This window comes from Athene noctua, chromosome 3, assembly GCF_965140245.1.
Source record: "Athene noctua chromosome 3, bAthNoc1.hap1.1, whole genome shotgun sequence".
Taxonomy (NCBI): Eukaryota; Metazoa; Chordata; class Aves; order Strigiformes; family Strigidae; genus Athene; species Athene noctua.
The window spans coordinates 17297782-17310182 of NC_134039.1; the positions used below are offsets into that span (position 1 = coordinate 17297782).

A 12401-nucleotide genomic window follows, 5' to 3' on the forward strand; every position below is an offset into this window, starting at 1 on the left:
TTAAGTCCACAGCCTAGTGGATTTCTATTGGAAACTAGCACCTAACTAACGCTTTGGTATATATGTCTCGCTTTTCCTGATGGATTTTACAAAAAGAGAAATCTGTCCTGTATTTGTAATTGTTAGCTCCCACTGTTGCTGCTCACACAAGGATTGCGCTAAAGAGGTAAGAATTTCAGCTCTGTAAAGTGTGTGTAGCCACAGAAGAGGATTTTGGGATGAATCAGAGTTCTTGACAAATCTGCTAAACTGCTTTATATTTGCATAGCTTGGATCTTCAGCTTTTAAACTTGACTGTACGTTTTTTTCCTGTAATTTTTAAAATGTAATTAAATCCTGAACAGCAAGGCTGGAACACTTATTGCTTCTGCTATTTTCCACTTACGTTGTTATTCCAAGTCTAAGTAAATTTTTTTTAAATTTAGAATTGCTGAGGGTATGTAATACTCCCTGTGTCTTCCTTTTGGTTTAGTTTAAGAGTTATACAGTACTGTTTGTACCTCCTCTTATGAAGTAAATGATATTTTCATTATCTCTTGCAGTAGCACAAGATGCTAAACCACTGACACAGTAATCTAGTGATGTAACTAATGCAAAACACTACATGTTTCTAAGCAAAAGTTGTGAAGAGGAGTTCTGAGTAGCTTATACTTTGGTGTTTGAAGTATTTTGAAAAGCTACCGTTTTTAAGGGTACCTAACTCGCTTTTAGTAGATCAAATAGCCATATAAATGTGGATGTTGAATTTTGGAACACTTTTCATCTGATTGAAATCTGATAAAATTGCAAGCTTTAACATATCTAAGATAAGTGAAAGATGAAATCTCTTCTTATGTTTAACATGAAGACTGTAAGATAAGTAGTTTTCCATCAGTTGTGCTTTGTGCTACCTATGTATATGCCCCTATTTTAGAGGTGTTCTCAAGATGTAAGGGTTCAGTGGGTTTTATCTTAAGTTGGCACTTCTCTCAAATAGTTCTGCTCTTGTTAGCTATTGCACTATCACTTTCCTCCTGTCAGCCTGAAAACTGGTGAAGCAGTGTAGGGAACCAGATTGAGAAGCTTCATCTCACTTGAAACTTCTGCAAGCTTTTTTTGGTTGGATTTGTTTCAAGTCTGATAAACACCATGATCTGGTTCATTATGCAGCTGTATAAATGTGTGTGCTGGCAAAAGGGAGGAAATGACATGGGTGTGGGAATGGGAGGTAGAGAACAGGGGACTGTTGTTTTCAGCAACACTGCCAGTTCATGATATTTTAGATGTTAGCTTGAGAAAATAATGATGATTTTCATGTGTGCATGTTATACCTATCTACACTTTTTCCTTCTCTGCAAGAGCTCTTCCTTCTATTTCTTTAGAAAACTCAGAAAAAATGTTAATGGGAGTGTGTCTGGTTCTTCTGAAACTGCCACTGGGGAATAGGACTAGTAGATTAAAATGTTTGAGTTATCCTGTGATTCTTCTAAGGAATTTGGGGACTGGGGGAGGCATATAATAATGTATCCATCTTGCAGTAATTTTGGTGAAAACCAGGAAATACTGAATGACTTAGTATGTACTTGAGTGCCTTTGGTTTCAGAAAGTGACGAACATATGCTTGGCTGCACAGCTAGTGCACTCTTAAGGGCACATCAAGGTTATGTGAACTGCAGGTCCTGGCCTCCCTTTGGTTTCTCTGTGAGGGCAGATTAAGATATATAGGCAGCTTTGGGTAGAAGAGGGTTCACTGATTTATTGATTTTTATCATTCATAGTATCCTTTGTCTTGTTGTGTAAAATAGTTTGACACTTCCCCTAGTGTTTGGAGGAGGGGAATAAATGTTTTCAAAGCTGATGGTACTTACCTGACCTGAAGTTCAGCACATAAGGGGTGCTTGGCTAGTACTACGGACTACGTTTAGGCAACTTTCATGGGCTGTGGAGCAGACTGAGAAGTAGGTAGCTGTTTGAACACAGAATCCTCTTGTTTTAAGCCCTAGTGTGAGGTTCTCTGATTGTCTGAGGATCAGTTAGGAACATAGAAGCTATGCTGGTGGAGGCTGGTGGGAGTGTTTCTTTTTAACTGAACTCTTCATATTGTAAAATGGCCCTCATGAAAGGGTCTGAAGATTTTGTGCAGGTATCTTATTTCTTTCAGGATAGAGAAACACAGAGTTAGCAGACTGAATCACTGATTTTAAAAACTGTTCTCAGCTTTACCTTTTCAGGCTTTGTGCAAGAACAGAGCATGTGGTAAACTAGTTAACAAGAAAACTCATGTTCTGGCTTTGTTATGGTAATGTTTTGCTGTACCAGTTGTCTTATTCATCTTAGCTTTTAGTTTTTCCAAAATGAGATTGTCACACTGACATCTTCCTTCTGCTGCCGTAGTGTAAACAAACATACATGCAGACTGCTGCTATGTCTGGGGCTTGAGCTATTTAGGAGATTTAGATGTGTTAAACTTTGGCAAGTTTAGATACAAATACATGCAATAAGCAGTTGAATAATTATTGCATAGGTTATGTATGTACATAGGAGAGCATTTAATTATGTATAGAAACATTTATTTCTGCATATATGAACCTGAACTCTTGGGACCCTTTTAAGCTCAGTCATTATTAAAGGTGGGTATTTCACTAGTCTGTTATGTGAGCAGAAACACTTGCAAACAGGTACTTGATGCCAGTAGTAAACACTAAAACTACTTTCATAAATCCTATTAGGGTGTAGGGCTCTGTGATGTCCTGCTAGGAAGCTGGAGATTTATGGTATGACCTGGTTGCAATATTAAATTTACCTGTCCAAGCTTCAGTCTGGTGTCTTATCAGCTGAGACATTGATCTCCAAAAGTCTTAATGTTCAGTGAAGTTTTTAAGTGTTAAGCTAATGTTCACTGACAGACTGTCTGTCAGAGCTTCTTCTAGTCACAATATTCTCTTCAGTTCTGTGAATTCCAAATGCTAGAATTTTGTAAGAACAAACTTTAGAGCAAAGAAATAGATAACTAGAATGCTGTTGTAACAGGAAGTTTTTATCAAGGGAAAAACGGTGTCTTTCTGAAGTTGTTTTTTTGTCCATTTAGGAATTTACATACTACACCTTTGTAAAATGTAGTGACAAATAGTACTGTTGTCTACTGAAAGACTGGTCTCTTGTGCTTCTCCCAGTCTTGTGTTTGCATCTGTTAAAGCTGATGTTGACTGTGCCCTCTCCTGGAAGAGTGTGGTAGAGAATAGTTTAGAGGGTGAACATAGGAAGTCAATATGCTGCCATGTCTGACCAAGGGTGAAAAAAGTATCTAAATGTATATGGAAATTGTTATCATATTCAATTAAGTCTACATGTTCAGTTAAATGAAGGTCTGTAGTTACAAAGGCTCTCATCTAGAGACTCAGACTGTTCGTTTCAAGACTTGTTTCCCCTTGACAGTACAGGGAGGGGGAAGGGTCATGTCTTGATGTCCCCATTTGGTGGGCAGCAGTATTGTCTAGGATGTTGGGAGGAGTACTTTCTGGTAAGGACACAAATGATGATGCTTGTACTAATACTTCATTTATTTCTGTGCTTCAGACTATGGTTTTCACTTTTTGTTTAGTTGTGATTTACCAGTGAGACAGGGTCAGATATATTAAGTGTACAATTTCAGGATTGTTTGGCTTGAAAACATGGGTTCTTTGGATAACAGAATTTGAACAGGATGTCTTCATCCTCTCTCATTCTGCTGTCTTAAATACAGAGTTTGAAGCTAAAGGCTCAATCAAGTAAAACTGAGTGCCAGATTTTGCTGTTGTGGACAATTGCCCCTGAAATAGAGCTTTTTGACTGTGATTAAGTGATGAAGCTTGGCTGTCTGCCTGCAGTGTTTTGCAGAATTCCCAGATGGTCCTATCTTCTGGCCTATTTGCTTTACAGATTTGAGTGGCTGTTCATACTTAAATTTTGCTTTGCTTTCCCCAGTGACTTTAGCATGTATTGGAAAAAGGATTGCTGTGTGTTGTGAAGGGCTTTTGTAAAGGTCCGTATTGCTAAGCTAATTTTCCTGAACTCACAACAGCAGTGATGCAGGAGTGTGGTTTGAGTATAGTAGGTCTTCTGTTAAGAGCTAAGATACAGGAAAGTCTTTTTTTAATTTCCTTTTTTTTTTTTTTTTTTTAAACACATTGGACAAGTTACTTAATGACCCATTTATCATTCTGGGCTAAGGTCCTTCCTGTAAAATCCATCTATGCCAAAATTACTTCATGGAATGGCATGTTGGAAACATTCTGGGAAGCAGCAGAATCCTTTGAAGACTGTTAAATTAATCATGTGGGTTCATGCATTAGTGTTCCATAGGAAACATTTACTTCCATTTTCAATCCAGTTTGTGTACTTACCTCGGGCCAGCATAACTTCCATGGAAACATGGTTGTCCTATCATAGCTGAGAACCTAATTACCAAAGCCTTCTGTTATGGAAGTGTAGCTGAGAAATGGGGGGGGGGGGGTGTGTTTGAAATATTTGCAAAAGTCACTAACAAACAGATGAACAGTAAGATTGTGGTCAGATTTCTCTATCACTAGTGGGGAATTCAGGCCAGTTATCTATTGAGTAAAAATAGTTGGTCTGTAAACACAATCAAAACTTAAATCAAGTGGGCCTTCCAGTTTCTCTGTTATTTGTATGTTCCAGGGTGTTAAGCCAGCCAGCTTTGATAAAGTAGCAATCCCTGAAGTGAAGGAGATTATTGAGGGATGCATTCGGCAGAACAAAGGTGAAAGGTAAGTACTTTCTTTTCAAATAGACATATTCCTTGCTGTCTGAGTCCTTTATCTGTGATGATACCAGATCCAGTTAGTTCCTGGGGTCTTCTGTGTTCTGATGAAAGTTGGGAAGCCGGTATTACTTCAGAAGCTTCTATTCTTTGGTAGATTCTTATTCAATGATTGTTTTAGAGAATTAACAGTACCAGGAAAAATGCAAATGCTATAGTAACCACTCATATCAGTTTATTCAGAAATTCTCCTGCTTTTATTAAAGCTTTGACCTAGTCAGCAAAATAGCGGAAGACAATCCTTCCGTGTTCCCAGGTATTTGGATTATTTGATTGATTTGTTATTCTGTAATCCTTTGTTTTTCTTGTATCTCTGATTTTGTTGTTAGTTTACGGCTGATTATTTTGAGGGCTCTTTTTATTTTTTTAAATCCTTTCTGCTCATTTTCATCTACATTTTCTGCATGGTGACTTTTACTTCAGATGATTAACTTACACCATTGCAGGAAATCTGTAACTGTTCTGATGGCTTATTTGTGGGATTTTGTTTTCTGCTTTTACATAGTTTTGCTTACTGAATGCTTTAGCCTGTATCCCTTCTCCAGCCTTCTGCTATTCTGTTCAGAGATAGTTTTGTCGGTTCATGGATGTTTATTCACTTGAAGTTTTACGTTTGATGGCATTGCTGTGTATTTCTAATTTCTGTTCTTTTTCTTCATATTTTCTTCCCATTTTAAGTTAATTTTGTAGCTTCACATCACTTATTTCTTGCCATTTAGTTTAAGTGGTTAACTTTTAGACTACTGCTGTTAATGCTGTGCATATATGAAAATAGATCTTGTTTTGTACCTTCAGGACAATACTTCTAATTGTGTCAGAATGCAAGTTGAAGTCATTCAAGATAGTATAAAATATGAAAGGAATCATGTGGTGCTTACCTAGTGCTGAATTTACTAGATGAGGCTTTTCATAAAAATCTTGAAATAGACTGGAATACATGGGATTACTTGTACTGATTTGGGGACTAAAGGTTGTGTGTTGGATTTTAATGTTCAGTAAAGCCAAAATGTTTCTTCAAGGTTTCTTATTTTATATATATTCTGTTCAGTTGGCTTAAATCTGTTGGTACTTCTGATGACCAGTGTGTGTTGGGTTTTTTTGGTACATTTTGTTTCTCTGTTGTGCTTTTAAGTAGAAATTTGAATGATGAGCTGTCAATTCATGGGAGAAGCATGAAATGTAGAGAACAAATTTGGGGGATCATCAGGCAAGGATATTCCTTAATATTTTATGAAAATGTAGTAACTGTGTGCGCTTTCTAATTCTTTCCCTATATGCTAGATATGCTATTAAGGACCTTTTGAATCATGCTTTCTTCCAAGAAGAGACTGGAGTACGGGTAGAACTAGCAGAGGAAGATGATGGAGAAAAAATTGCCATTAAACTCTGGCTGCGAATTGAAGACATCAAAAAACTTAAGGGCAAATATAAAGATAACGAGGCAATAGAGTTTTCCTTTGACTTGGAGAGAGATGTCCCAGAAGATGTAGCACAGGAAATGGTAAGTGTTGGTGGTCTTACAAGCATCAGAAGTATTGACGTCCTCTGGTAGTGAAATGTAGTCTGTCAGCCTCTGCGTTTGCTGTTGTTATTGCCTAGAAATAAAACAGCTTCAGAAGTTTGTGAATGAGAAGTTAGTGCCAGAGAGTGGTAGCTTATATTGTAGCACTACAACAGTGGCTGTCTATGACAGTCTGAATTCTGTGAATATATCCTCCTTCAGGTGGAATCTGGCTATGTCTGTGAAGGGGATCACAAGACAATGGCGAAAGCTATCAAGGACAGGGTATCTTTGATTAAGCGAAAGCGAGAGCAGCGTCAGTTGGTGCGAGAAGAACAGGAGAAGAAGCTTCAGGAAGAAGGTAGTCAGAAGCAGCAGCTGGAGCAACAGCAACCATCAAGTGCTTCCCATGCAGGGTCAAAGCATCCCCTATCTGTCACTGGTACTACTCCTGTCCCCTCTACTTCAGCATCGGTTTCTACGCAAGTGGAGCCTGAAGAACCAGAAGCTGATCAACACCAACAACTGCAGTTCCAGCAACCCAGTATATCTATTCTTTGTAAGTGTATCAGCTGGTTTATTTAGGAACTCTTGCACTTACACAGATCCCCCCCTTAGAGTCTAAAACTTTTGGTGTGTATAGCAGTAAATATCTTAAGGTGTTGCTGTCTGCCATTGCTGTCTGCTGAAGAACATTAGTGCACTAGAAAGCACAGCAAAATAAGATGCATTCCTGTGCCTTAGCTGAGCCATGTATTGCCACAATTCACAGTCCAGTGTCTTAACACAAAATAATTTTCCTCTGTTTCAAGGTAATACACTAGATGAACTGGGGCTCCTGCAGCACAAACACCTAATTTTTGCTGTCCTCCTATAGGGACACTATATTCTGGCCCTGCAGAAGGCTGTGTACTCTTGCACCAGTGCTGTTAAAGCTATTAGAAGCACTTATTTGAATCCTTGTTAATTTAAGGGGGAAATGAGATTAAGTTACAAGCAGTTCAGCTAATAATTTGCTTTCTGAAAAGTTTTGGTTTACATACTATACATGAAAAGATGAATTAACACTCCTAACTTTTCCTCTTCTGCCATCCGAACATTTGAATCACTATTTGAACAGTGATGGTGGATGAGAACTTCTCTACTAGAATGGTGAAGTTAGAAAGCAAATTACTTTCTGCTCTTTAGGTAATAGGAATTTTAAGTTTGGGTGCATCTGCCAGCCAGCACAACAGACCTGTTTTATATGTCTGTGTAAAATTAAATAAAAATAATAATTAAAAAACCCTGGAAGATCATTCATAACAATGTGGAATTTAAGTTTCTATTTCTAGTCTAGCTTTTTATAGGAAGCATAATTTGCTATAAGATACTTAATTACTGAATTTTTTTTCAGAAGTTATGGGAAAGCATTACTGGTAAGGAATTACTGTATTGAGGAAGGAAAAAAAAATTTTTTTAACCAGCTTAAATATTACAAAAGGTAAAATGCTGATAAGGTCAATTTGATGTCGCACAAACATCAACTTAATATTTGATTGATTATAATATTGTTAAAAGTTGTGAAATCCAGACTGCCTGCAGTTCTTGAAATTCAGATTTTTATCTTTAACTTCTGCAGCTGATGGGACAGTTGACAGTGGTCAGGGGTCATCTGTTTATACTGAATCATGTGTGAGCAGTCAGCAGACAGTGTCGTATGGTTCCCAGCATGACCAGCCAATCTCAACAGCTGCAGTCCAAGGATATGCAGCTTCAGTTGGCCAAGTGCAGTCGCAGCAACATGGAGGATATCAGCCACCTGCAGTGGTAAGAGAGTATTGCAAATGCATGGAATTATTTGATTTTGTATTTCTCTTGAAAGGTGAGAGGGAAGTCTGCCAGGCAATCTTCATGTGTGTTTTGTTTTGCATGTGGGTACAAATCCTGTATGGGAGTAGTTAAGGGGTTGTTTTTGCAAGGTGACTGAGTCTAGGCAGGGGAGGGGAAAGTGCAAGGGTGTATTTTTCTTTAAAGCTTTTATTTAATCTTGATTGCAATTCAGCAGAATGGTGGGTTGGTTTTTTTAACGGATGAAGTAATATCCTCAGAACAAGACTATCTCATGAAAGTAAGCATTTAATCCCACTTGGGAAGGTGGTGTGTGTATGTGTATATGAAGTTACCAGGATCAAGTTGTTGGTTTGGTTTGAAGAAGGGTTAGAATAATTTAAGCTACTGTATAAGTGTGAAATTGCTGTGTGTGTTCTGTGAGGCTTTGATTACAGATTCTGCAGGTAAGATTTTAACTGTTATAGAATGCTGCATGTGAGAACTCCAGATTGAAAAGACCCCAAGCCCTTGTTCCCAATTTTATTTCTAGCTTGTGTTGATTTGCTCATCAGTTGTCATGTGTATTTCTTTTGCCTGGAAAGTCTGCACTGGGCACAAATACTTTTCCTACTATGTTCATTTATGTTGCCCTTTTATTTTGGTATGTTTTTCTCCTTGGTATGTTTTTAGATCTGAGTATGAGAGTATGCAGAAATCTATTCTAATTCGGGAGTAGAACTTCTGCTACTGTTACGTTGTCTTCAGTGGTTCCCTTGTCTCATGTTTTTTACACAAATAAAAATCTTAAGACTGAGGCAGAGACATTATGGTATAATGTAGTAATACCATAAGGGAAAAGATGTGACACTTAAAACTGAGGATCCTCACTTTTTTGGTACCTGTAGGCTTTATTACAGCATCATTGGTGTCACTAGCTTTTTGGAAAACATGCTGGTTTCACTCACAAGCAAAGCATCTCCATCTTCTTCAGAGGCACTTAACTTGAAGTGTGTGGTACTGTTAATCTGTGATCAAATGAGTTTTTAATTCCTCTAAATAAGCTTTTTGTTCTGGATAAGCCATATTTTCATGTGTGGGCATATGTTGAACCAGAAGCCATTTCACTGTCTTGGGATGTCTAGCTTCCAGGCTGAAGAACCATAATCTTTTTAGAGAGGATGGGAGAATGAGCATATGACAGAGGTATAGTCAAGCTGCTTAGTTCACTGCTAAGATCTGCTCATGCTCTATAACAACGGTGATACCAGGAGGTTGACAGAATGGGGAAGAACACCACAGGAACTGCTAACTTTTGGGAAGATAGGATGACAAGTGAAAGTGATACTGATGGCTGGAGAAATGGCCTTAAACAGAAATAGAATGCAGTTCAATCAGGACAAGAACAAGGTTCATGCTTAAGCAGGAATAGTCAGCTACACAAGTACAGGATGAGTAATAAGTGACTAGGCAGCAATTCTGCCCCTCAAAAAAAAGTCAGGGTTTACATTGGACCGCAAGCTGGACATGGTCAAAAACATCATGCTGTTGTAAAAAAGGCAAACATCATGTTATACAAAATAGTTGTTCTGCTCTTGGCCATTGGTAAGTCTATCCTGGATACCCTGCTTGAGTGATTTGGAGGGTGAACTGAGAGAATTCAGAGGAGACTGAAAAAAAAAAACAAAAACCTCACCAGAAATACAGAAAACATGGTTTTTGTGGGAAGACTAAAATAGTTAAGATGAGCCTATGAAAGAGGAGTTTGAGAAGGAAGAAAGCTGTAAATGGCTGCTGTAAAATGGGAGAAGGCTAATCTGATCACAGTCTTGTTGTCAGATAGAATAAGAAATAATAAGCCTAAATTGCAGCATGGAATTACTGTTTGGGGAGGGGTTTTTTTTCCTAACCAAGGACGACAGTTAAGTATGGCATTCTCCATCACGTTTCTGAACAGTTTAGATAAATTAGTCAGGAATGACATATACAACTAGTCCTGCCTTGGAACAGATGAAGATTATGGGTAAAGTATTTGTTTAACCCTTTGAGTTCCCTTATGCTCCTCTCCCAAATTTTGGGCAGTCTAGCAAGATTTCCCACATCAGAAATCAGTAAAATCAGATCTCCACTGGGTATCTTGAGGTTTTTTTACCCTGGAGGTCTGTATTTGATTTCAGTTATCTTAAGAAATTGTAGATTACATTCATAAGAGGCATATATCATTAGAGAAGGAAAACCTGCAGTTGAAGACTGTCTTTAAAACATCATCTTTCCATTCACTTAAACCACAACAAAATACACCACACCAAAACGGCAGTAACAAAAAAATCCCAAACAAAACTTCCAAAAAACCCAAACAACCCCAAAACATAATTATTTTTCTTCCAATTCGGTTGAATTTTGACCTATGGCCTTCTGGACTGTGGCAAGATTATAAAATCCTGATGCTTTTATTGGCCCAGTGTCTGGAAAACGCTTGTGTAAGACTAATTTTACTGAGTTTTCCACACATTAAACAACTGTTTTTCCACAACACATGTAGGATGTGTAACGTTCAAATTTTTGTGGTCATGTTTTAGTTAATAAAGAGCCAGCTACATATAGTTAGTCCACTTAATTCAGGCAGAGAGGTGCCCAAGCAAAGAGAGGGAGTGACATGCTATGTGTAAACAAACACACATCCACTCACTAAGCTAAGAATGAATGTTTGAAAACTCATCAGTATCTGTTTAGGTTTTTTTGTCAGACTACCAGATGCTGTGAGTACATCTCATCAGTGCTGCATCAGTGCCCCCAGAGAAAATATTATCTCCTGTCTGTTCTGCCTTCCACATACTTCTTTTAAGGGTACTCGGGAACTTCCCACACTGCTCAGTAACCTAAGGCAAACTTGAGTTCTCAGAGGTGTTCAGAGACTGTTCCCAGTGTGTGTTTGCATTCACTCACTCATATCTTCTTGCACATGTTATTATTGGGCCTCTCATTGTGGGTCTGCATTTGTTTTCTATCTCATTATAGTTTTTGCTTGTTTTGTTAATCATTTTTTTAATTGTTCAATTCTTAACTTTTGTTTTCCTTCTTTAGCCTCAACGTGGTCGTAGCATGTCAGTTTGTGTCCCCCACCTTCCTGCTCTTCCCTCTATGTCCTGCATCCCTCTCAGTGCTCCTTGTACCCCACCACCAGCGCTGTCTGCACCTCTTTCTCCTTTCTACCTTCGGACTGTCCCTGAAGAAACCTTTGCAGAAAAGCTTTCTAAAGCCCTGGAAAGTGTCCTGCCCATGCACTCTGCCTCTCCACGCAAGCATCGACGCTCCAGCCTGCCCTCCCTCTCTGTCAGTCCTGTATGTGTTACCATTTGCCTCCTGGCACAGTAAGATAAGTTATCATTAAATACATCCTGGGCTTTGGGCATTTTTAAGATGAGAAAATGAAGAGTTTATTCCTTACACTGTGCTGCTGGAATGTTGATTTTTTATTTTTTTTTTTTTTATGGGAAGCAGTACACATAAACATTATCAAACAGTGGCTGGCCATTTGTTTTTTTGTATTTCAGGATAGTATAAATTTAAATTACCCAGATGTAGCACAGAAGGTAAAGGGAAGACTATTTCTTATCACCTTAAGTCAGAAGACCAGCTTTTTATTTTCTACCTTCTAAGCAAACATTGAATGTTAATTAAGCCCTGCACAAAACAACCAGCTTTTAAAGCTTGTTTGCTGTGACTGGTTATTCTAAAAGCTTTGGCTTGCTGTGCTAGTGATACTAGAAATTCAGAGTATAAATACTTCTGAGGATTTTTCGTCAGTAAATACTTTTTGAGGAGTTTTAGTTGGAAATGCACTTCAGCAGCTACTTAATCGGAAGAAGACATAGTTTCATGTTTCTTAAAGTTAGTTGTAAGATCTCTTGCAAGACAGGAGATAGTCTCTTCAGTTTTGGGCTTTGTTTTACACAAAATAAACTTTGAGAAACATTTATCTGTAAATTAAGTAATTGGAACCAGTTTTCAGAATGTAGGAAAAGTACTTCATCCTGTAGGACCTTCTTGTTAGAATCAGTCAATATGGAAATTTGCTGCTGCTTTTCTGGAAAAAAATCAGGAGAAAGAACAATGTGGAAACAGCAACTTGAAAAAGTTATAAATGCCCTCTGTTTTAAAGACAGTATATTTGCCACTGATTCTTGGGTTCCCCCCCTTTAGGGTAGATAATACATTGTCTCTTAGCATACTGTAGGCAGAGATGAAACAATGCAGAATTACTAAACTGTTTGCTATTCTTATAGAACTCTC

At 38.1% G+C, this 12401-nt stretch overlaps 1 protein-coding gene across 1 annotated transcript in view; it reads left to right on the forward strand.

Moving 5' to 3' along the window:
* WNK1 (WNK lysine deficient protein kinase 1) overlaps window positions 1-12401 on the forward strand; it is a 104976-nt gene that overhangs the window by 53930 nt on the left and 38645 nt on the right. The window contains 8 exon segments of the mRNA XM_074902121.1: window positions 4657-4745; window positions 6080-6299; window positions 6522-6858; window positions 7921-8108; window positions 11193-11225; window positions 11227-11274; window positions 11276-11332; window positions 11334-11450. Of these exon segments, the coding sequence (XP_074758222.1) occupies window positions 4657-4745; window positions 6080-6299; window positions 6522-6858; window positions 7921-8108; window positions 11193-11225; window positions 11227-11274; window positions 11276-11332; window positions 11334-11450 (1089 nt within the window).